At 25.5% G+C, this 27,704-nt stretch overlaps 1 protein-coding gene and 1 long non-coding RNA gene across 4 annotated transcripts; both read left to right on the plus strand.

Annotated features, from left to right (window-relative positions):
- The first annotated feature begins 2,985 nt into the window (after positions 1–2,985).
- On the plus strand, positions 2,986–6,477 carry LOC114125508 (uncharacterized). Of its 2 annotated transcripts, XR_007606029.1 has the most exons (4): positions 2,986–3,101; positions 3,170–3,297; positions 3,392–3,462; positions 5,050–6,477. It is a non-coding gene; the product is annotated as an uncharacterized LOC114125508 (long non-coding RNA). The 2 variants fall into 2 exon arrangements; XR_003592522.2 differs by lacking the exon at positions 2,986–3,101 and having other exon boundaries at positions 3,104–3,297.
- A 2,268-nt stretch (positions 6,478–8,745) lies between these two features.
- On the plus strand, positions 8,746–14,345 carry LOC114125506 (high mobility group protein 20A-like). 2 transcript variants are annotated; one of them, XM_050207388.1, is made up of 11 exons: positions 8,747–8,879; positions 8,989–9,177; positions 9,253–9,384; positions 9,456–9,575; positions 9,646–9,770; positions 10,604–10,738; positions 11,341–11,391; positions 11,782–11,832; positions 11,968–12,064; positions 12,139–12,354; positions 13,956–14,345. In XM_050207388.1, exons 3-11 carry the CDS (start codon positions 9,339–9,341, stop codon positions 14,099–14,101), a joined length of 987 nt encoding a protein of 328 aa, XP_050063345.1. In that variant the 5' UTR covers positions 8,747–8,879; positions 8,989–9,177; positions 9,253–9,338; the 3' UTR covers positions 14,102–14,345. The 2 variants fall into 2 exon arrangements, with proteins under 2 accessions (XP_050063346.1, XP_050063345.1); XM_050207389.1 differs by lacking the exon at positions 11,782–11,832 and having other exon boundaries at positions 8,746–8,879.
- Positions 14,346–27,704: the final 13,359 nt, after the last annotated feature.

The raw sequence follows: 27,704 nt of genomic DNA on the forward strand, positions 1-27,704 counted from the left end.
CTCCCCAACTTTGTCCGATCAACTTCAAACCTGTACAGATATTTTGCAAATACTTTGAAAATCTATTTTAAGAATTTGCAAACTTAAACTTTAGCTGGAAGAATCATTTCAAAATCGAGGGGGAGGGGGGGGGTACTATCAATATAATACAATTTGTAGCTCAATCATGCCAGAATTATGACGATTCAAATATGTTAAGTCAGTTAAAAATATTTTAATGAATGTTAGTATATTTGGTACCTATCATGTAATAATTTGCAAACTCATTTTCATAATTTGCAAACCACTCGCTATCCCGCAAGTTCCACTTTAAAATTAAGGGGACATTTGCTCTACCACCGCATCGTTTGTCGACAGCCAGAACGAAAATTATAATTGCATTTATTTAAACAATTCAAAATTTACGATGTATCTACCTTTTCGTACAAAAAATAGGTTCCCAGTAAAACTTTCATTAAAAACTTTTACCAGAATTATGACGATTCAAAAATATTTTAATGACTATTAGTTCCTTTGTACCTATCATGCTCTATGCGTGTGATCAAACAATATACTACCTATATTGTTTCTGTGGTATTATCGCATCGTGCTTAACCCTAATATGATAGACCAGACAAATATAAATCTGAATCACGGACAAAAATATTTTACAAGACTGAACATGAAATTATATTATTGTGTACAAATTTATAATAATATAATAGTATATAATATTTAACATTGGTTGGGCGGAGTACGTAAGAATTTTATTTACGATGTTATAATCTGTGATGATAATTCACTAAGACATAACGCAGTGTACTGTATTAGGTACTATAAGAATATATTTATAGGTATTGTTATAAATATATTGTTTTCTAACATGGATGATTCAGCGGAATAAGTAAAACTCCATGATTTCTCTACACCGATGTTATCGATAAATCACTGTATAAACAATGTACCCTCTATGAATATAATATTACGTAGGTGTACAATATATTTTTAGTTACTAAAAAAAAAAAAATAAAAAAAAATGTTAAATGTTTTGCTTAGATTTTTTATATCGTCGACTCAGCATTCGTGCTTGGCAGCGTTTAATCACAATTACAACTGGTGGCATAGGTGCTGCACAATACGTATAATATTATTCCAGTGGTTTAAAAATGTCAAAAGAATCTGACGAATAATCAAATTCTTATTTCATTGTTTTTATAATATTTTCGTAGAATTTTTTTAGCTGTGAATTAGCTAATTGTTACAGTAATACAGTACCTATACAGTGTTCCGTGAGGATTTACCCATTTGCCACAAGTCCTGAAATAACGGATATATCATAATTTTTAAGACTAAAAGACAAGAATTACAAATAATTTATATTTTAATTTAATTTAGTGTTTTGGTTAAAAAGTTTAAAAAATAATTTTTTATTTAATTATTTTTAAAAAAACTAAAGAAAACAATTTTTTTGAGTTTATTTTTCTGAAAATTTTATCGTTTCAACATTGTATTTTTATTAATTTTATGATTTTTAATACTTTTTTTCTATAGTTTCGAAAAAAAACTGTGAATTATTTTATAATATAATAAAAGTGCTAGAAAATATGTGGCCTGCGGGTTTTTACTGATAATTGTTATCAAACTGTAATTCGTAAAGTGGTAAATTTCAAAACTAAAAAAAAAAAAATTTAAAAATCACTATGTTAAATAAAATAAAATTGAGTAACACTTTGCTATATAATAGGTCACTATAATTAATGTGTTAAATTTGAATCCAATGATAGGTATCGTTGTATACGAAAAACGATTCTGAACGGAAATTATTGGTCAGCATAGAATATAATTTACAGTGGTTGGTATAAAAGGTGGTTAACATTTTCATGGATTGAATTCACAAAAATTTAAGTTCTTTTATAATTATTGTTAGCCAAACTTATGAAAAATCTTGTATTAAATTTTCAACTCTTAGCTACTTATACAAACATTTTTATGAATTATACCTACAACATAATCTGCAAATATTCATGATTTTGACGTATTTTTGTCAATATTCGAACTTTACATGTTAATAAAAAAAAATCGTGCCTATGGAATCTTATAATTTTTGAATCACTATAAGATGAACTTATGAGGAACTTAATATTAAATTTTCAAGTATTTTGACATAGCCAAAAATTTTTTATTGATATTTATAAAAAAAAAAATAAACAAAAACGAATATTTAAAATGCCTATAAATAGCATTAAATTAAGAAAAATATTTTGAAAATTAAATTATGTAAAGAAAAGGCCAATCAATAATTAATATAATAAGAATAATAACAAGTATTTAAAATCGTTATTGTTACGCGATTTCGTAAAAATTTTAAATTCAAACGCAATTAAAATTGTTCCTAGTCGACACTCGTATAATGATGCTTTGAGTTTTCTCTATAGGTATTTGAAGGAAAACTTAGTGTTGAATTTTTAATTTCTAATTTTTACCTTAGATACATACAAACACAAAAAATTTTATAATTTTTCAACGACAAAATTAATTGCAAATTTTAGTGATTTTGACATGTTTCGTAAAGATTATAAATGCTTATAAAAAAAACTATGCCTAACGATTTTTGTTTTTTTTTTTTTTAATTACAATAAGAACAACTCCTAAGGAACTTTATCTTAAATTTTCAAATTTTTTTGGTCATCGACACTTCCAAAAAAAATTTCAAAATATTTTTAAAATTTAACTGTACATAGATGACACTAATACAAACATTTTAGTGAAAAATTCAAGAATTTACAGTGATTAGTTTACAGAGGAAGAGGAAATCGTCTTACTTTATCCTAGGACCGCGTACTTTTTAAACGTAGGTACTATATAGGTAGTTTAGAGACCATAAACATATAAAACATTAAATAGGTACCTACGTCAATAATGTCGAAGTAATGAAAAAAAAAATTTTATGTACCTAATTGTTAGACGGAGCTTTTTTTTTTTTTTAGTTGTGTGATGTGTGATGAGGGCCTTGTTGTGGTGCGGGCCGATAAGCTGCGCTTAAATCAGGCCATGGTTAGGTTCGCTGGTTCTCAAAGCTAGAGATTAGAGAAACAGAGACAGAACGAACGAATAACAAATAGGTACCACAGTATAAATGCAGTATGACAATTTATTGACAATAATATTTATTTCTTATTATCATTGTCAGTTATCAGTTTAAATATCATATTTCTGATATCTACAGCGCTTATCGGTTCGTTATCAGTGCGCTCAAAAGGAAACGGGAAAACAAACACCAAAATCAGTAATTACTCGTTATTATTATAGTTTAACACGGTGAGTTGTCTAAATTACTATTGTTTCAAATTTCTTATTGTGCTAAAAATCTAAAATACTATTATTATTATTACTTTTGTATTTCTTGTCGTAGTGTTTGGTGTCTTCAATTGAGTGTCTCATCGATTTACATTATTGTCTGTAAATCTTTGTTTACAATAAATTGTAAGTTCTTTCTACCATATTTTGTATTCATCATAGTAGGTATAGGTTTTTTTTCTGTTAAAAAAAAAAATAATTTTATTCATACCTATTCGTGAAAAATAGTTCTAATTGAATAATATAATGATTCCATATAAAATGTAATCAATTCAATGTAGGTATATTATTGCACCATTCCATATAAACATTTTCATTCGATTATAATATGTAAGTAATTCCAGATTATGGTGGCATCCAGAATGTACCACAATGAAGGTTTATCAATTTTGAGGAATATACTTCGATATGGAAATTCTCATAATTTTCATCATAACCAGATAGGAGAATGTATTTTTATAATATAAATATATCTTTGACCAGTTTTCATATAAATAAGGTTTAAAATGGGGGTAATTTCTGATGTAATCATGCAAAGTTTAGGTAAGTTTATTAAACACTGAACAAGCAATTTCAATAGTAGTAATATTAAAGTATTTGATTACCTATTTTATATTTTGTATTACCTAATCTGAATAAGTGACTGAGCTGTTTGAAAGATTTATTTAGGTGATTTTTCAGAAACAAATAAATGTAATTTTACCTGATATGATGTGTAGTACAAAATACTTTCTTTGGTGACTTTTGGGTTCTTCATTTTTATATATATTAATTAGTATGCTATGTAATTAGATGTTAATGTTATAGATTAAACAATAAATAAGATAAATCATTATTTTATGAAAATATAATAATCATGAGAGATAAGAGCATATTAGTGATATTTTTTGGACTAAGAAATGTAGGTAAATCTAAATGGCCTACAATAACTTTTTTTCTTTTTTTTTACCTAGTAAAAGATTTATTCATTAATACTTCTTAAATAACAATTATTATGATGTAAATTTATTAAATTAATATACATTTATTATATTATTGTACTATAAAACATATAAAACAAAAATAAAAAAAGTAAAAATATCAAACTATAGATATTTTATTGCTAGTGTCCCAAAACGTATAATCTGGTTCCCTCATTCCCACTGTTCTATGGAATTGTGCTACCGTTTTTAAGTTATTTATACCAGTTTATTTGTATTGATTATTGATTTATAAATTAATAACAACTAATGATATTACAGTGAAAGACAGAAAATATCTAATATTTAAAGAATTTAATTTTTAGAAAGTTTGTAGTTTGGTTTCCAAAAACCCATCTACTACTTAGAGGTTTCTGTTACTAATAGGTATCCATTAGATACAGTATTCTCTGTATTCAAGAAATCACAAATATGAAACAATATTTTAATAATTATTACAAAATATAAACGATTAATTTTAAGCAAAAATTAGTTCAGCCTACTGCCCTATTATATATTTTATAGAAAAATAAGTTTCATTTATTAATATAAATATGTAATATTAACATTATAATTGGTCTTTATGCATACCCTTTTTTTTTTTTATATTTTATGATCTATCATTGAATTCGAATTTAGTACATCTATTGTAGTGACCTACTCAATAGTGAAGTACATTTGACACTTACTCTTATTATATAGTAGAATGACTTCCCCAACTCTATTAATTAAAAAAATTTTTTTTACTTTTTAGTTGATTTAGGCAGTCATCAAATACTTAAATAATGGTTTGTGTACCATGTGTGCTTGTGCCATTGTTGCTCTTCATATGGGGTATTATCAAGCCCATGTTAAACTGGTTCAGAACACCAGTTGAAAATTCTGAAGACCAAAATAATGCTGGCGATGATCAAGTTTGCTCATTGCTTTCATCCTGCCCATGTATTAATAAAAACATAAAATCACCCGGGAATCAAGCAGATAAGACAAACAAGAGTGAAACACTACTCAAAGAACCACTTGAAACATCTGATACCGAAAAAAAGGACCTTTAAATGTATTATTACAGAAATTTATTATAAGAATTAATTTTTTCATTGCTATGATGAATTGAATTATTTTGTGGTTCTATCTGTTTAAATAATCATTTTTATTTAAAAGCTGTATTATGTATTTAATATAATGTTATATTCTATATTTTAATGTCTTATATATTTTTTTTTTATCATAAATAGAATAAGGTATTGTAAGTTAGAATCAAAAATTATTTTAACTGGATTTTATGTTAGTTTATGGTTTTGTCATGTTATGTTACTTTTCACTTGTAATAAGTAATCATTGTTACCACTTCTCATTAATTACATTTCAAACTGTTAAATAATTTTAAAATACACACCATTTGATTACAATTTAAATTTCAAATTTAAAGTTAGTGTAAAAATAGGAATTATACCACATTATATTTATATTGTTTAGCTGTATAAGAATTATGGGCAAATATAGTAATAACTAAATTAACATTCCTCTCTGCTCATATTTAACATATCCTTAGAAATTTATTGTTTAATAGAGATACACTTAGACACTCTTTTGATGGCGCTTTAGTTTTTTTTTAATTTTATGTATAATCAATTCATTATTGTATCAATTATTTATTAGATACCTTTGCGTTAACATTTTATAATTGCAATAGTTTATATATTAGTGAATTAATTTTACACTAGTGTAATCAATAAGTCATAATTCACTAAGTAATTAATCACATATCATTTTTAATATACATTTCAAAAATTGTATTATTGGTATTTATGAATATATATAATATGAAAATAAATTAATATATTTCTATGGTTGATAGATGATACATGGTTTTAAGTGATTGAAAGGTATTATTTTGTTACTTACTTTATGAAAATATTAAATATTATGTGTATTTTAAATTTTTTCTGTAATGTATATAATTCATTTATAATATCAATAATCATGAATTTAAGATGAACAGGCCATATCATTCCTGGTGATACAGTTTATGTTTGTCAATAAGCTACTTTTATTTACAATACTAAAATATAGATAGTGTAAATTGTAATGTTTTTCTTAGTTTGTGGTGAAAATTGAATATTTCATTTGAGACAAAATTATTTTATGATCAAAACAATAAAGATCCACCATAAACCATGTTCTTATCAGCTATAACATCAATATTTATGTAACTTTTCAGTTATTTTATTTATTTTTATATAATAATCCATTAGTCATATAAATATCCCAACTATAATTATAAACATTGGTTGTTATCTATATTACTAGTTATGACTAGCTTGAAATTGAATATGTTGTTAAATTATTTTAATAATTTATTAGGTAGGTATTTCCAGTTGAACTTAAATGGTATTTGATAATTCTAACTATAGTCATTTGCTTGGTGGGTTTTTTTTCCATAAGAGTTCTTTGAATTATAAATACAATACATTATTTAAAATTAATTAAGCTAATTTTTTTCTTAATGTATTTAATAATAATAATAATATTCTAGTATTATTGTTATAAAGAAATATTCTTGGCCAAAAAATAATACTTTAATATAAAATATTACAATAATGTTCTTGTATCTTCAATATTACAGAAAAGTAATGTTATTGTAGTATTATTAGTCATTATAAAAATAATATTATAATTACATTGTTACCTATATTACTTATATGCTATCTGGATGGCAATATTTTAATATGCTACCTGAATTTGTTGGAGTATTGATTAAATGTTCGATTTCAGACGTGTCATTATTGTCCTCTGCATTTGGGCCCCTCTTCAAATTGTACCTCACAAATTACATAGGTTTTCCTATTACACTATTATAACTAAAAATTATTTTTTTGGAAAAACAAGATTTCTTTCTAAACAATATACAAATAAATATGTTAACATATATAAATACCTACCAAATCAAATTTATAATTTTATTTTGCATATTTTTGCATATTTGGGTAGGTACTTATATTAGAAAAATTAAAAACATACCTACCTATTTGGATATTTTCGAAGTAAGGTCTTAAATTTGCTTAGACAAAAAAAGAACAAAATGGTTTAAAAATAATATTTTCATTATTGGTTAGGTAATTTACTATCTGACCGATAAATCGATAAAACCGAAATGCGTATAGGAATAATTAGGAAGTGAACTTAAGTTGTCCGTCATATTTTGGCGCGTACTAAGGTACCTACTTGTTTTATCATTGCGCTCGCACTGTATGAAATATTTTCGTCGCGTAATAATTTCGTCTATTTCAAACTTTTTCAGTAATAGGTATATATTTTTTCATTTTCAAAATGAACCATTTGCTTTTAGTTTAAAAAGTTATGTGACGGAATTTAGTGATTCGCTTTATAATTATTATAGTTAGACAAAATAATAAAATAAAATACATTTTTAAGCGCATATTTCTTCATTAATAAGTGCTTAAGTGCATGCATATTTTAGATTTTTAAATACTAGACATTCTCAACTCTAATTATAACTAATAGCCAATAGGAAATTCCTACTTATGAAACTTGTAATTCAATAAATATTATCATAATATTGTTATAATTTTTATTACCTTACATTTGAGATTTTTTTTTATTTTGACCACCCCTAAAATGTTTTCCCTATGGTGTAAATTACTAAATTGTACTGAATTATTTTATTTAAATTTCTGCGATCTTCTAGAATTTTTTTGGACTAACTCGTCAACTAACATGTATTATAATATAATATAAAAAATGTAAAGTACATATTTTTTGAATCAAGTAATTTTTAAAATATTTAAATATAGATGTAGGTATAGGTAGTATACAAAATTTATAATCAATGGTAAAGATATACGCATAATGATATATAGATATACCTACATATTACAGTATATTACAAATGTTACATGTAATGTGACAATACATAACTTTGTAGACTGGAGAAATTGAGTAATAAAACGTTTTTACTATCGTTAATATTGTTATTTATTGTAAGTTACGATTTAAGATACCTAGCTTAAAACAATCTTAAATCGTGTTGTAAGTATTAACACATTAACACAATAAGTTTATTATTAAACATAGATTAACAATAATTTAATTTGAAAAAAGCAATTATTCAATTTTTTTTTTCGCGGGAATTAAATTTACTTTAACCAAAGGCCCCAATTTACAGTGGGACCCAGCGCCCCACCGCAACGCGGAATCTGCGGGCCCTCAGTTACGCCACTGAGAACAATGGCCCAGTGCTGTTACAATTCAAAAATTCAAAAAAGGCATCGTAACAATATAACTTATAAGTCGATCAGAAGGCATTAAAGTTACTCGCCCTAGTCACCCTATTTCGCGCGAACCGAACGATTACGGTGATTATATAACAGTCGTACGGATATATGATAACAGTCGTGTAGAATTTGTGATATTATAATAATATGATAAATTAACTTTATCATGATTATAATACGAGTTATAACTACTTATAACTGTAATAATAATAAATTGTGATCTTACGTCTTGTTTATTCATCCGTTTGTGTTCGGATTGACAATTACTCGACTAATATCATTGTGGATCGTAAGTCGTTTCTCTGTTTTATCAATTTAAAATAATGTTTATTTCATTTTTGTTTACATGTTTTCGCGCGTCGTGCTAGTAAAAACCATCGTTTTTCTCTGTGTTACAGTGTTGTTGTTGGTCTTACAGTTTGCGTTTTATGAAAATTGTAATGCCGTATCCATATTATTTTAGGAAATTAAAATGTCAATAGAATATTGAATTAGTATTGACGTGTAGTGTATTCACAGTCTACATTACCGACCACATTTCTAGTACTTACACTGTTCCATTGGATTGCATTTGAGCGTCTTAAATGGTGTGAAAAACAATATTTTCGGATTACCTATCACAATAATTTTTACTATTCTACATTGTGTTGAATTTTTTTCAGGATGGTAAATGTTGACTTGCATGAATATTAATTATATGCTTAGTATTTATTAAGGAAAAGAGCCAACTTGATTTATTACAATTACTATGGAATCTAAAGAATCTAAAAACTCAGGGTCTACAGACAAATCAGGTACTTACATTTATAATTTTATACTTTAATAATAGGTGTGTATTAACCAATTTAAATTCTAAATTTTGTAGATCAAGATGATGTATTCGTTGAAAATGGTATATCTAAAAAAGTCGATAAAAATAATGCGAAAGGTAAAAAACGTAGAAAGTGTTTACGCGACAAAACAGCTCCAAGACCTCCACATTCTGGTAATTAAATATAATTATTATAATTTTTATAGTTATTAAAAGTAGATTAATTATTGGTCTATATTTATAGGATACATACGATTTTTAAATGATAGACGTGACCAATTTCGTTCCGAAAATCCTAATTTACCATTTGCTGAAATAACCAAAGAGTTAGCTGCCGAATGGAATCAGTTGCCGGCAGATAAAAAACAAGTAATTACATTTAGTTATAATATAATTAACTGATTCAGCCCTTTAGTTGCTGTGGCTATCATAATCTGTTGAATTAATGCTATATTAAACTATTTAAAAATGTTTAATTGATAACTTGGAAATTTAATTTTAAAAATGAGGTAGATAATGTTCATTTTTAACCATTTTAAATATTTATTTTTATTAATTTTAATTTAAGTCAGTGCTAATCTAATTACAATATTTTTGGTTAACCTATCTTTTGCTAAAACAGATTCGATGGTTTCCCCACATGTGAGTATGCAACATACAACATAAAGTTTCCCAGGATGAATCTTTTTCATCCTTTTAAGATTATTACAATTTTAAATTGTGGTATTGTTAATAACTCACACATAATTATTATTCATTTTAAATAACTAAACAAAAGAAAAAACTTTCAACATTATAAATTTAATAGCTGACCTTGTATGACGCTGTTGTGACAAATTAAATAATAAGAAAAAAAATAATAGTACAGTGAAACTTATATTCGACGAAGTCTCATGGGGAACAAACAAAATTTGTATTATAGCGGAATTTGTTAAATAGAATTAACAAATAAATAAGGTCATGGTTCTCAAAAATAATTTGTTAAATAGATAATTTTAGTTATGTAGTTTTAGAGCACATTTCACACAAACCCGTTTGGGTAATTTTTTTTATATTATACAGATTTATGTTAAAAAGTATTGTCATATAATTCACCAGTAAATACAGAAATAAATATTTAGAAAACTATCCATAAATTATCATTAAAAAAGTTCTATAACTATTTTTTTATAAACATTTTGTACTATTCAAATTTTTTTTAGCATTATCTCTCAGCAGCTGAACAAGAACGAGTAAAATATGTTGAAGAATTAGCAGCTTATAGAAAGACTGATGCATACAAAAATTTTATACAACGCAAAATGAAAAAAAATAAAGTTAATACTCAGATTCAAGAAGTTTGTTAACATATTAATTATTTTATTTTCATAAAAATTGAATGTCTTTAGGTAAATCGTAATAATGCGTATCTACATTTTTGGTCAAATTAAGATTAGGTTATATTATTATGTATAAATTCTTGTGCCTTCTTTTGTTTATATACACGATAACCAAAAAATCATTACTTTCCCTTCAAAACAAAATTGAGTGATATCACGTATCATAATATGAGTAATGTACAATTTAAATAGTTTAAAGTGCTCTCCTGAAAAATTATGGAAATGTAGGTACGTGCTACTATGGTTTACCTAATGATATGTTTAAAATTAATATAATATTTTTGACGTTTTAGTTCACAGTATATTATAAAGTGTTAGTTTTAAAAATTTTTTTTTTTTTTTAATATTAGATAGTTATTAGTGAAACCTTTTATTCGTTTATCTATTATATCAATTCTTTATTTTAAATAATAATATAAAATTGATATAATATATGCTAATAATTTTTTTTTCATAATGGTGCTTTCAATAAAGATAGTTGCATAAAAAAAAAATATTATACTATAAAATACAGATTAAATTTAATAATTATTAACTATTTATATTTTTATTCTATTTAGGATCAAGAATTTAAAAAAGAAAAATCATCTGTTGATACCAAATTAAAAAAGGTTATATATATATTTTTTTTATATACTGTAGATTTAATGAAAAACAGTTGTATGATACATATGTATTACAGATTAATAGTGTTTTCCATCTGTTTTATTTATTTATACTCTGATACTGATACACCACATGGGTGTACTTGATACTCTATTAATTACCAAAATATTAAAATTCATGGTGTCTTTTTTTTTTGCAATCATGTAGATACAATTAAAAGTGCGTCATTACATTAAATTTTAGTTGTTTTTTAATCTGGTGATGTTAGTGAAACTAATTATTTTAATGTCACCAGTGGACACTAGTGCAGTTAGATGGAGAACACTATACAATTTTATAAAATGACAAGTTAAATGTTAATAATTATTAACAATGTATGCATTTATTCTATTTAGGATCAAGAATCAAAAAAAGAAAAATCATCTGGTGATACCAAATTAAAAAAGGTTATACTTTATATTGGATCTTAAATTAAAGATTGTTGCATGAAAAATATATACTACAAATTAAGATTTTATACAATTACTACAAATTCATTGTTAATTATTATAGTTAATTATAATTGTATATATTTTATTTAGGATCAAGAATTAGTAAAAGTAAAATCATCTAATGATAACATTAACACAGTATACGACATACCAATATTTACTGACGAATTTTTAAATTTTAGTAAAGGTTGGTGTTTATTAAATTTTATTTATTATTATTCATTTATCTTTATTATTATTATTATTATTGTTTTCTTATAGGTAGAGACAGTGATCTAAGGTACCTCCGTAAAACGGTAACAGATCAAGAACAAGAAGTAGCCGTTTTGGATAAACATATTGAAAACATGAAAAATGGTATTGTAAAATTAGAGGCTAATACTGAAAAACTCCAAGCTGGATGTTCAAAGTATGAAGAGCATTTAATTAAATTACGACCTTTACTTCTAAATGCTTTTGCTGGTATTTCATTCCCAGGTAAATATTTAAAGTTGATTAAACAAATTAATTTTTTTCTACTATATTAGTATTTATCTAACAGATATTGAAAAATTAAATATGCAAAATGTTTAGATTATCGTTCAATAACAAATTGTATCTAAATAATTTTAATTTGCCTTGTTACTTTTGCAAAATTAATAATAAATTGGAGTTTTTAAAAATGCCTAAAGTTCTAACTGCCCATTGTTTAATACTTCCACAGTTTTGTATTTTTAACTACCAAATTGTTGACCATTTTTCATCTATCTTCTAAAATCCAGTAATAAAATTGTATATGTATTTATATGGCCATTTCTTTAATTGTTTGAGCCTTAACAAATAACAATTTGAAAATGATAATGCGAATACAATTTGAGGAAATCATTAGTTTTTTAATATTAATTATTAAACAATTATTATACATATATTACCCATTAATTTCTTGAGGAATTAATACAATAATATTAATGTGTTTTGATTTGAAAAAAGTACATCTAGTGGTTGTTTCTTTGCACTTCGGCACATCTTCTCTATAAATTGTAAACTTTTCATGATTTGCTGTTTAAATAGGTTATATATTTAAAACTAACATTTGTCTGCATTTGTACTTACTATCTACTAATGTATGTATAGTTGTGTTAGTCTTATAGCTATGCTTAATAGTAAAAATAAGAAACTTCCAACAACCATGACATGTTAACTACTTGTTTTGTTCGTCACATATATGTATATTTTTTTGTATATTTATTATCAGCATTAGGTTATTTTAATTTTAAACAAATAAAACCCGATAAAGTATATTTATAAAACAGTGATAAGGCAATTTGGATGTAAGACTATATTTCATGATAACTTTTTTTTTTTTAAAGTATTCTATAATTTTGCTTATGAATTATGATAAAGTAAAACACATTTTTAACATTCTATAAATGTTGTAAAATTTGTTAATTGATATATTTTATTTGTATTCATAAGATTTATAAGTATCTTAGTTCAAAATTTTATAAAATCATTAGTTAAATATTAATGACGTAGGCATTATTTAAATTGTCACTGTTATCTGGCTGTTTTTAATTAGATTGATCATATTAAACTAGTTAAATTGAAATATTATTAAATATTAAAATTATATTTTTGATTCTAAGTGACCTGCAAAATGTTTAAATATATTGGTTTTATTATTTTATAATACATACCATTTATTTCTAATTTACTATTAAAATATTCATGCATCTAGGTTTAAAAGTGGAACTGGCAAGTGTCCAATTTTCATGTTTATATATATATATACATATTACATGATTAAATATTTTATTATTAATAGCTTGTAAAAATAAACAATCCCCACATTTAAATTGTTTAAGAATGATGAATGGTGTTTTAATTTTTTAGTTTACTTAGTAAACTGTGTAAAATGAATAGTACATTAAAAGTTGTCAAATAATATAAAGTTTCTAAATTTTCTAGAACACGGTATAACATCTTATTTTAATTATAATCTTGTTAATTATTTTAATAAGTTAATTTTATATTATATTATTATACTATTATATATATTATATTACTATTATTAGCTGAAATACATTTTTTTTCTTTAGATAACATTGAGCCACCTACCAATGAAACTATTGACACATTTATGGTTAATTTAGCCACCACTCTAACGACTGCTACTGGTACTGATACTGATCCCTCCTGGATTGAAGAAGTAAAAAAAGCTATTTCTAATTTGGATTTTTCATAATTTTACAATAAATTATATTTTTTTATATTAAACTTAGTCATACATTTTCTGATTATGACTTTTTCTTAAAACTTTTTTATTTAATATTTTTATGTGATATAATTTTTATTTCAAACAACAAAGAAAATCCATTCACTGAGGTATGTATAATATATATAATATGTACTGCAAGTGGAATAAAAATTTTCATTTATATTTTTAACGAAGTGATTTATAAAAATAAATACCATTAATTTTACAATGATGTGTGTTTTTTTTTGTGTGTGTATAAAAAGTAAAAAAAGTAAGAAGTTTTCAGCAGTTTCCAAAACATTTTTTTATATAGTAATAAAAATTTTTGTGCCTAAAAAAACTTAAAAATTTAATAAAAGGTTTCTTATAAAATTATCTTATTGTAAAAAAAAAAAATTGTGAGTCAAAAATTTTTTTTATACTTGTTTAAAGTTCAAATTTTTACAAAATATGTCCAAATTGTGAAAATTTGCAAGTAATTTCGTAGTTGTAAATTCATAAAAAAAATTGTATGTATATCTAAGATTAAATAATTCAACACTATGATTTCCATAAGTTTTCTTTCAAATAGCTATAGAGAAAATTAGAAGTGTCGTTAAAGGAAAAAATGTTATGAGCGTTAAATTTAAAATTATTACGAAATCGCGTAACGAATAATGATTTATGCTCAAACGATTTTCAATGTCTGGTATTATTCAAAGGTTAGTTTAAGTATAAGTCGTCGATACGTGACAATTTCACCAGTTATTTGGATTGGAATTTTCATTACATAATTTAATTTTATAAAATATTTCACTTATTCACTTATTTTAAGGCTATTTATTAATAGCGTTTGAAATATTTGTTTTTTTTTTTTTTTTTATATAAATATCGATAAACATTTTTTGGCTGTTTCAAAATACTTGGGAATTGAATACAATGTTCATCATGAGTTAGTCTTATTATAGTGATTTAGAAATTATAAGAATACATAGGTATAATTTTTTTTTTATTAGAATTTGAAGTTTAAATATTGACAATAATTCGTCAAAATCATGAATACTTGCAAGTTTTTTGTGGTTATAAATGTATAAAAATGTTTGTATAAGTATCTAAATCTAAGAATTGAAAAATTAATACAAGGTTTTCCATAAGTTTAACTTACAATAATTAAAAAAGAAGTTGAGCGTTGGTCAATTAAAAAATGTTATTTTATATTTAAATTTTTAGGAAATAAAAAATTCACTCGTAAAAAACCATTTACTATCAAATAATTTTAGATTATTGTTCTAGTTAAAAATTATTAATCGTAGAAACTTGAAATACACACCAGCTTGTTTAAATTGGCATTTTCTGTACATGATTTAATTTTGGGGTATTCAGATCATTCAAACATAAACCACCTTTTTCGCCGCCCACTGGAAAATATATCGTAGGCTGACAAGTCATTGCCGTTCAGAATAGTTTTTCGTATACAATGATACCTATGATCGCATTCAAATGTAACACATCCACTATAGTGATCTACTCTATGTCTGAGGTCCACATCGGTACCTTCTGTACAGCAGAGCCAGAGCGTTACTTATTTGACCACCTTTTTCTTTTAATGTCTTTATATTTACGGACTAATTCAACAATATAAACAATATTTTATATTATTTAATGTCTATAATAACATAATGAAAAATAAACATAATATACATATTTAAAATTCAAGTATACGAGTTGTAATATTAAATAAAAAAATAATAGTATAAATCAATTGGTCTAGATGTAAACAATAATATAAAATCAAAAAAAAACATAAGTTCAATTTAATATTTATTGGTGCATTTAATTTTAATTTTTATAACAATAATAATAAATGTAATAAATTAAAAAAAAAGTGATAAATTGGTTACCATTTTGCTGTACCTATAGTATCTATCGAGTGGGCTACTGTTATGGATGTGATTAATTGGAATTTTGAATTCAATGATAATATTATTGTGTATGAATAACGATTCTGAGCAGAGACCGCCTATAATACTATAAGTATACTTCATGATATGATTTTTTTATATTGTTATTAAAGTAATTTACTTTATTATTGTAAATTACTGGTACAATAGGTTGAATTTTATTATTTCCTAAAACATTGCATTTAAAAATATCACGGTGTGTATAAATAATTAAAAGAATATACGTAAAAATTTCAAATAATTAAATAACTATATAGTAAGTATTCACGAATAATATTTTTAAATAACAATTAAATGGTACCTAATTTAAATATCTATTTTCGTGCAAATTTGAAGAAAACACTAAATATATGACTGTAGAAAATACATATAGTTCATTGTTCAAAAATAATAATAAATAAATGAATTTAAGTCTCAAATGTATAACTGATAATATATAAAGACCTATAACAACATTATCAATAAAATTATATGACGTAGAAGTTGACCTACTATTTTAAAATTATGTGTTCAACCTTGAACAGTTGTACTTGTTATAAATTTATGTACGCTATGGGAAAAAATATTTTGAGGAAATCATAAAATATTATATACTTATTTAAATAATAATTGATGAAGATTTCAGATATCTGTGTAGGAAGTAGAGCAACACTATACTATTAACAGCTGTGAAGTTTCGGATGTATAGGCATATATAGGCATAATATATTATGTTATTAATATATTTAGCAGAGACTTTAATGGTGAATTTGGTAGCATCAAACTGTACTCCGTAAAAAATTATAAGAAACTTCACTCCACTTTTGTAACAATTTATAAAAATGTACATACATATGTATATATCATGCACTATACTTCTATAATACGTTTAATATAGTAGACACCTGTACAATATTAATTAGGATTGTGCATTCAATGCACTAAAAAACCTTAAAAAATGTCGAAAAAAAATACAATAAAATATGCCCTTAAAATGGTTTTTAATTACATTTTTATATTTATATTGATATTATAGGATATTATACATTAGTACACTACATTTACATGCATAGAAATGTGTTCGCTTAATAAAAAAAAAAATAATAAAAAAAATGTTGATTGAATTTGATTGCACGTGAAATGTTTTTTTTTTAAATTGAGTAAAACATAAAAAAAGGTTTCAAAGATGTTAATTGGCGGAATTTACTTAAAAACACCGGAAAATGAACTAAAACCAGAAAAAATGATTTACAAATAATGCAAAATAAAAGTTTCATAAATGGATTCGATAATATTCAAATTATGTATTTACAAAACTGCGCTTCACAATCATCGAAAAAAAAATGCACTTTCCTACAAGCCTTTATAGCCTTAATAATGATATAAATTTTAATATAATAATATTAAAATTAATATCTTAGAACATATATATATTATATTTATTACAACGAAGTAATATCGTTGGAACCGTCTCAATCACATGTCAGAGACTTGTTTACACAATACATTAGACATGGGACAGGTGGGGGTAAGCTTACATATATAGACCATCATGCTTAGGTACCCGACTCACTACGTAGGATAATATGATGTATTTTAGATCGATATACTCGGGACAATTAGGCGATGTATATAGTGGTAATAAGAAAGCAACGTACACACAAATTATATATATATATAATGTTTTATGTATAACGACGATAATCTATCGTAACGACCGCGGACCGTAAAGGTGTTGTTCGCCTCCCACGTCGTACATACACGCGTACCCATATAATATAATATTATAGGCTGCACGTATAGGTTTATGGGAATCTCTCTTTAAATATATATATATATATACCTATATGCGTATACACACATAACCACAGGACCGTGATTTGCAACTTTTACCCATTCACAGGGACAAGAGCTTGATTAATTTCCAATTGTTAAAACAGCGGGTATGGTCTTTTGTTTGATTAATTGTTTCTTATATATACATCGGTCGAACGTTTTTTCGATTTTATTTTATTTAATTTTAATTTTTTTTTTATTTTTAGAGCTGCGCCCAATTCGATGTATATTATAATGTAGTCAAGTCGACGAGTACCTATATAATATTATTGTGATGGCGTTAATGTCATAAACCTATATACTACACAAAACATTACGTTATCCGAGTAGTTATTGCTCAATATTATTTTAATTATAAAAAAAAATAATAACAATAATATATTATTATGTACCTGCCCATTTATATTATTATTAGTTGCGTGCGATAATAATATTATAAATTACATCTATTAATATACATACTATTTGCTATACCTATAATATGCTGAACAATATATTATATTAAGGCACGCGATTCTCGAGGTCCACGAGTGACGATTGATTTTTACTGTGTAGGTATAATTATTGGTATGATTATAGACTGTTGGTAGAAGATATCCATTTACAATCTACATACTTATAATAATAATATAATTGGATGTTTTTATATGTTTTTGAACGGAAATCTCACCGTGCTTTAAAACATATCATACGACAATATACACAACGTATCAGTGTACTTCCTGATGATGTAAATGCTCAATACAGTTTGAAAAACAAAAAAATATTCGATCGTGATATTACTATTACCTATATGACTATTACAAAGGTATAGTAGGTACCTATCTTATATTTTTTTTTTACAACCTAAATGAGTGATGATTATTGTCACACTTATATTTTTAGATAAATTTAATAAACGTACTCAGAGTCTTGAAATAGAAAAATGACTATAATAAGAGTAGTCAGTTTGTGTTATTAATCCTTGGACATTTTGAAAATAATTTTATTATGTTATAAAATCATATAGTAATTGGGTGATTTAATAATAGGTAATCATTAGGGCTAGGATTTTGATGCAAAGGCATCATATTTTCTGGTGTTTCGAAACGTTGGTCCGTAAAATATATAAAATGTATTTTGAGTGATACTATGATTATCTTAAAGTATTATTATTATTTTTTTTTTTGACAAAATTAACCTTAAATGAATTTTAAGGGCATTTTTGAAGATTTTAGTACATTTTCTTAGTTTTTAGAGCATTTTCACAATTTGTTTATAAAACGAACATAAAATAATATAAAAATAAATATAAATTTTTTTCCCATTTTCAAGCTATAATAAATATAATTTAAATGCATTATTATTATTATTATTTTTTTTTTTTTTTTGAGTTTTTAGTCATTTTTGCATTTTTTTAAGGGGATTTTTTGATTTTTTGGGATTATAAAATCCCAGTTCTAATAATCATGTAACGATCGTTAATTCAGAAGATATTATTGATAACTCAGAAGCAGATACATTCAATTTGATTAGAAATCTTAGCGAATCATCTATTTATTCTACGTTGTGTGCAATGTGCATATAAGTTTAGTATCTTCAAATTTTATTTATTTTTGCGTATTATTATAATCATGTATCAGTGAAAGAAACAGTGTTCAAATAATATTATATTATGTTATTCAATAAAAAAGATAAATATATTTGTTGTTAAATTACAGCTTTATAAAACGGTTTTGTTTAACTTAAATGATCTAAAACCATGGGAACACTAGAGGGGGTCAAAATAAAAAATTCTCAAATGTTAGATGGTAAAGAAATTAGATAATAATAATATTATGGTAATATTTATTGAGCTACAAGTTCATAATATTTTTTTTCCAGAAGGGGGGCAAGTGCCCTATCTGGCCCCCTTCAATGGGCGTCCATGTCTAAAACCATTATTTTTTAAATGTATTATTTCGATTACATTATGCTAGTGCTATAGTTAAACTATAAAAAAAGTATAATTTTTTTTTTTAATAATACTGATTTTCCTTTGTTACTTTTGAAATATATCATCCTAAAAATCAACTTTAAAATGTGGCTTGGTGTAGTGGATTTCTAATACATTGATCATTAGGTGTAAATTTTGCAAGCATATGTGCAACATTCTCCCAATCTTTCAGATCCGTTTAAAAGTTAAGGCTAAAGAAAAAAGTTCCATAGGTATAGTACTTTTAAAATACAATCATAATACATTTGACTTAATATCTCGATTTAAAAAAAATATATATATGTATACTTTTTTCAAAACAAGCATCACAATAATTATAGTTATTACGCAATACAATATAATATATTATTACCTAATATTTTTTTTTTTTTTATATTATATTTACCGGAGTCGTAGGTTTTGTATTACCTATATATATATATGTTATTAATTTGTTTGCCACTCCGAAATCTTCTATATATTATATACTATATCATTGAATCCGGTCTGCTGCAGAAGATGACGTGTTGAGTGTGTACGCTTGTTGCTCGACGTTCGCCCTGTACCCGTATAATATGTATCAAGGATCACACGGCCACACGAGTAATAATTATAATTTAAACTGGCGACGTACACGCACGACGAGACAATAATATTATAATACGCTTTATATATATCGTGTCCGTGTACACACTATGCCTATAATATTATACGTACGTATATGCACCTATATAATAGTTCTCATACATATATAAGTATAAGAGGATGGCCCATCCGTGGCCATCGACGGCTTGTTAGCGCGTTATACGCATTGTGCCGGTGTAATCGGTTATAGGTACCGGTGACTTGTAGTTTTTTCGGTGCGTTTAAAAATTATTAATCAACAGTTATCGATTGTCTGCAGTGTACGTATAATAGTATACAGAGGAGCCCCCACACAACATTGATTTTCGTCGAAAACCGATCGATAGCTGCAGATATATAATAATAATATATATTATTACCTATACACGACCGATCCATAATAATATTATACGTATATTGTATATTATCCCCCTCGTCTGTGTAGGACCCGAAACGATATAGGCACCCGTCACCTTATATATATATATATATATATATAATATTATGTCCACCTAGCTATATACTATTCATTAACGAGACTCACACACACACACACACACACACACGCGCCTTATTGTTAACATTTTAAGTATTATACATGCGAAGAGCGCGTGTGTGTATAGGAGTTGACTTATTTGTTGTGGGTAAAACAAATTTTACGCATCACACCAAACACCTTTTAATGCGATGTAATATACAAACACGTACACGTCGCGTAGTTATTGTTTTGTTCGAGTGTTTTATTTTCGAAACGCACTCGTGTAGGAAAAAGCGATGTGTACATTATTATATTTTATATTGATAAGTATATATATATAGGTACGGTTGTTAAATAATACCTATAAGTATAGGTAGGTATAGCTGATATCGATGGCGAAGGCGTGAGATGCAAAATAATAACTGATTATCGCTATATCATTATCGTTGTTATGGTCAACACAAAAACCGATCGTTACGTATTCCGAATCATCCGCGTTTAAGCACGTATGTTTGTATAGGTAGGCGTCGAAAAACGTATATAAGATGCATCTGCAGCTGCAATTGCGCCCCCGTACAAAGGCAGATGCAATTCGAAAAAATCAATAACATATTAGACTATTATAGAAGTGCGGTGCAATGTGCATAATATTTTTTAATATTTCATATTACCATAATAATATAATATCAATTGTTATAATAGTTCAAATATACGATCGAGTGTAAAGAATAAGTTCTTTCTTAGAGAAAAAAAGCTTTGATTTTAATATTTAGACTTAAACGTTAAAAAGTATCACTATTACATTCTATAGTAATTGCCTACCTATTTGGTGATTATTGATTACCTAATTATCTACTCGTTGTATGGCATCTCTCTAGTAATTGTATGTAATACAGTCAAAGATCTTGAAATTAAACTTGATTGCGTAACTTGAACTTACACATTATCATATTGAAAAGAACTAGTGCATTAAACTAAGATTTTGTAAAATTGGTTTATTATAAGTTGGCTCCGTTAAAAGTTGTGTGTACTGTACACTTATTGTTACTTTGTCTCTGAAATTCGTAGTTGTTCGGTATCTGGGAGTAAGTGACCCACATAAATATTATATAATATATATATAGGTAGGTACAGCAAATAACGCAGAATCCAGATAAATCCATACCTACACTAAAGATTTTCAAGTTTTGCCGTATAGACAGAAATTCACTAGAATTCTGTGTGGCTGGAAAACTAAAATACTTACAATTTCAGCGCTGTATCCTCCTAACGAAACTAATTGACTAATAATAATAAAATTTAACTAACTACTAATTTTTTTATTGTTGCCTACGTCCTACATAAATGATCTTCTTGAATCACAACGAGAGCTAGGAATAATCTAAATGAGTAATATATTATAAGCAATATATTATGCTCATTTAATAATAAATAAAGACATAAGTACCTACCAACCAAATTCTTTATTAAGTATTTGCGAATATACGAGTAGTTACTGTACTCCACACACACACATATGGATTGATTAACTATAAACATAATATAAGTATTATATAATTATAATAAATTATAGATGTACAGTTAATTGCATCATAACCGTCATTATAATATTACTGTGAACCCGTAGTTTTTATTAATAGTAACAAAGAGTGTTTCTTATTTAAAAAAGAAAATAACATTAACTACATAACGAGCTACTATTCTTAAAAATATATGGTATATAAAATCTAAATAATTGAAAATATGTTCGTTAAGAGGATTCTATTGTATTCGCGTATAACATTGCAGATTTATACTTACCTACCGTATTATTACTAAAATGTATTTATAGTTAATTTAAAGCAAATTTACACAATATTGTGGAATTCGCAGAGAAGAATAAAATAAGCTCGAGCGAAAAGTTTTCTGTCATTAGTAGTTTAGTTTAAACTTTTAAAGCGAGTTATATGAAACTGAAATAATTCTAGTTTTTATAACTATTAAAAAAAAAAAAAAAAAACTCATTGATTAAATACGGTTTTTATTCTTCTCGACACATTCAGTTAAGATGTACATTTGTTCTAATATTAAGTATGATATAACACATTAAAACTATTGAAGAAAAAACGGGTCATTCTCGGTGAATCGTTCTGTATACTCAATGGAGTATAATGGCACACCTTAGCCATGGATTTGATGAACGATACGCGTGCATAGAATTATAGGCAAAACGTAAATACAAAATATATTATAATATTACATAGGTAACACAAACAATAAAATCGCGATGAAACAATATTTAGCTACACGTACAACGACGATAATCATATTATAATGTTATTACCTATATAATATAATATTAAAAACAAAAACGTATACTTAATTATAGTTTATCGTGCTATGCAGACTATCATCGCATTCCTTTATCGAAGTCGGTTGTTATTTATATAGGTATAGGTACTCGCTGCAGCATATAGATCAATATATTGTTTAAAAAACACACACAGTCGATAAATTCTGCCGACGTATCGATACGATATTATAAGTATGCCTACGCTGCAGCTGCGTGTTACTTTATACGGAAATTTAATAAGACAAGTATCAAAATTTGTAAGCCGCTCGTATTACGTACCTACGCGCGTAAAATATAAGCATATAGACGTTTCACGTGCAGAAAGATATTTTATTATATAGACCGTTCACGCCCGCTCGACACGCATGCAAATATATTATATGAACGTAGGTATATATATATATAATATAGCCATCACGCGTGCACTGCTAGTGTATAATATAATATATATTTTTTTCGTTGATCGATAAGTGCGCCGGTCGTCTTTTTCACCCTGTCAAAATAATTACAGAGTTGTACACCTTCCAATATATAATACACGTATTACATACTGTACAGGTACAGTATAGAATCGTGGTAACCGAATACGGTTTGTGTTTTTGCGATGTATATAAACGAAAAAAAAATCCCTTAAAAATCGTCATAACGATTAAACAAAAGCTCATCTGTTCCTATACGAAATATATTTTACGTGATTTCGTCATAATTTATACAGCGATGATATTATCATTGCAGTATTGCTCTCGGTAATAAATTTAGACGGACACTCGCAGATTACGATAAACATTTTTATCAGACTTCCTTTTTATGTTAGTGTGTGTGTTACAATTTATATTAAACAATATTTAAACATTTTATACTGGAAAATGAGAATAAATAAATACTCGACCTCATATTATTATAGTGTTTGCTTTTTTCAAATCACAGTGATGTGGATTCAGTGGGTATATAGTACACTGTAGCACTTAAAATATATGCACTTATGTCTAAGTTAACTTTTTTGAAAAATAAACCAATCTCAAAGTTTGTGATTCAATTGATAAAATGATTATTATATTTTATATAGATAGCAAACTGAATTGGTGTTAATGAAATAACTGAAAACTTAATAAAAATAAAAATATTTTCACATTGTGTTCTATAAAACAATGATCAAATTGTTCCTGCTAATCTTTTTATAGATATATAAATAAAAAAAAATATTTTTCTTTATACTTAAACAATTCTTATTACAATTATAATTATTAGTATTTTTAATTTTATTTTTGGGCGTAAAAGTTTTCATTGCATTCCGGACGTACTTGTTGATCACGGAATAAATGCAGCACGTAGAATTATACATTCATCATTACACCTTAGAACACTATTCATTTTGAATTTTTTCGGTTAATGATTTTCTGCACAATATTTAATATTTAGAATAGTTTTACATTGTTCTGTTTTGGTTTTTTTTTTTTTGAAATAGAATTGAAGAGGGTGAATCACATGTGTAACTCGAAAAAGTCAATTTTTTTAGTCATTCAGCTATACAATTTGAGTTTATTAAGGAAGTAGTAATTGAAACTTTAAAACTAGGCAGAATTAACCAGGGGTAGATCTTGGATATTTTTATGGGGGGGGGGGGTCAGATATAAATTGTATAATTATCATTTGATCATAATTAATAATACATACTCTTATTTTTAAACAAAATTGGTATTTGGTAATATATTCAATATAATGTTGATTCTATAACATCACACATCAAAATAATAATTTATACATATAGCAAGTTATTATAAATATATGTATTCAATAGTCATTAATAAGTACAAATATTTTTATAGATTCTCATATTTTAACCTGCAGTAGGTACATATAATTCATTTTATCAGTTTAAATAATTAAATGTAAATAATGATTACACTAGTTACTAGTAGGTAGTATTATTTTCATTTACTGTATTTTTCATTTATATAATACTCGTAGTAACATAAAAAAAAAAATTGTCGATAGAACGTGCCCCTGGGCCCCTTCCCTGAATCCGCTGTTTTTAACTAAGGGTTTGATTTTGTTTAAATAAAATCCCAGTGTTTACAATGTCGATATTCAAAAGCTAAAAAAATTTCCAAATATTATAAGATTCTAATTAATTTAGGTACCTACACCAATTAATGCATAATAAGTGCATAACTATGTATTTATAGATTGCCTTTGATTAATAAATGTATTTTTTTAAAACACTGAGTTATGTTATTGAGGAGATAAAAAATAAAGATGGCTATGCAGTTATGCTGTATTTTTTGGAGACATAAACATACTTACATAATACATATTAGGCGATAATGCTATTAATAATGAATATTTAAATTTATTATCGAAAATTGGCTTTGCTTTCTCCATTAACATCTATACTAAGGTACGTGTTGTGTTTAATCAATCACGCCTCAATTATATATTTATCAACAACAATGACCAACTAATTAATATGAAAAATACAAGTGTATTCGTGTACCTAATACAAATAGATATCATCGATCATTATTCAACTTGTGTGTCTATAACACACTATATACCAAATAATATTCAGATTGAAACTAATGAAATTGTATTTACTATGATTGATCATGACAAAATTAAAACTTTTTTAAGTGAATAAAAATGGACATTCATTTATTGTAAATAAGTGTTATGGTGAATTTTCTAAAATAATTTCTAATATAATTAATAAATCAACGATTTCTAAAATAACTACCTCAAAAATAGACGCTTGAAAGAGTGGATGAAAGTTAGTTTGCTACGTTCCACCCGTCAATAGCAGTCTCTCTCTCTCTCTATAAAATGTAAAAAAATATGTGACAATTATGATACTAACTTGTGAAAATAAGATTTTATCGAAAAAAAAAAAATTCAAAAATATATCTTAGAACTCAAAATTAATATGGAAACTTATAATGAAATTACATGTACGAAAACGAATAATAAAGATAAAATTGAATTTATAACAAGTGATAATAAACTAATTAACTCGAACATATTTTCGAAAAATATTTTTAATACATTTTTCATTAGTATAGGAAATAAGTAACCAATTAGCTAAGAATTATAGTAATATAGATAAAATTATATCCCAAATGTTAATAAGAATACTTTTTTTTGATAAATCGTTTCTTTCTTGAATAATCGATAGCTTTGAAGTTTTAAAGATTGTAAATAATTGTAAAGATGAAACGACAGAAGATTACAATAGGGTGACATTAAAAATTATAAAATATGCAGTTGAATTTTTAGTTATTCTATCAGTACATATATAAAAATCTAAGCTTAGAACAAAATGTGTTTATAAACCAACCAAAATTTGCAGTGATCATATCTATTCATAAGGGTGGGGATAAAAATAGTTTAAATAATTACTGACCAATATCCGTATTAAATATTAAGTAATCTAGTATGGTAAAAATACTTGAGAAAATAATTGTAAGTTTGATAGATAGCTATCGGCATATGCAGTTTATATCTGCTTACTTTCTCCGATAATCTTGGAAAAGGACATAACTCTACTCACGGTTGGTTTGAAAAATATATGTAAATTATAGTATATTATGTATACTATATCAGCCGATCTATCAATATGGGTTACTTGTGTTGAAGGAGGGAGCATAGCTATAATGTTATTTTAAATTAGTTAGCTACAAATTAATCAAAAGTATTATACTTCGAATCTGTTCTAAATAAATGTACTTTAGAAAAATCAATAGGACAAAAAAGTAATTCTTATGTGTATGTGTGCATTTAAACACTTTATCAAAGGTAATAGCAAGCCATTTTTCGAAAATAAAAGATCCAATAGAGTTTATGATATTATTGTGAATTATGCTTTCAAATCTTTTGGCCAACCAATTATTGAATATTTATTTAGGACCTACGTAGTTTAATTCTTTACCATTACAGTTAAAAATAAAATAAAAATAATACATTATTTTCAAGCAATGTCAAAGATATTATTTTTAATTGTCTATCCCTAGAATTAGAATAATTTTAATGTTTAAATGTTATTGTGAAATTTGTTACTTACATATAATGCCATTATTATTTTTTATTTCTATATTTTTATATACTTATACAATTATTGTTAAGTTCATTTAATTATCTCTAACTCAAGCATAGCTTTTAAGATAGATAATCATTTGGTCTGTATTTAAGTAATTGTATTATGTACATATATTTCAATAAAAAAAAAAATCCATGTGTATGGTATATCAACGCTGTAAATGAGTAAATTGTCAATGATTCGGATTCGTATCAATATCTTATAATAAGTATAATAAATACTTGAACATTAATAGAAGTCGAAAGTTGATTAAAGTATAATATAATAACATTGTTATTGATTGGCATTTATAATAATATTATTATAAATTTTATTTCTGTGAAGTGATAGGTACGATTTAAAAAATAAAAACTACAAA

The sequence above is a fragment of the Aphis gossypii genome, chromosome X (assembly GCF_020184175.1).
Source record: "Aphis gossypii isolate Hap1 chromosome X, ASM2018417v2, whole genome shotgun sequence".
Lineage (NCBI taxonomy): Eukaryota > Metazoa > Arthropoda > Insecta > Hemiptera > Aphididae > Aphis > Aphis gossypii.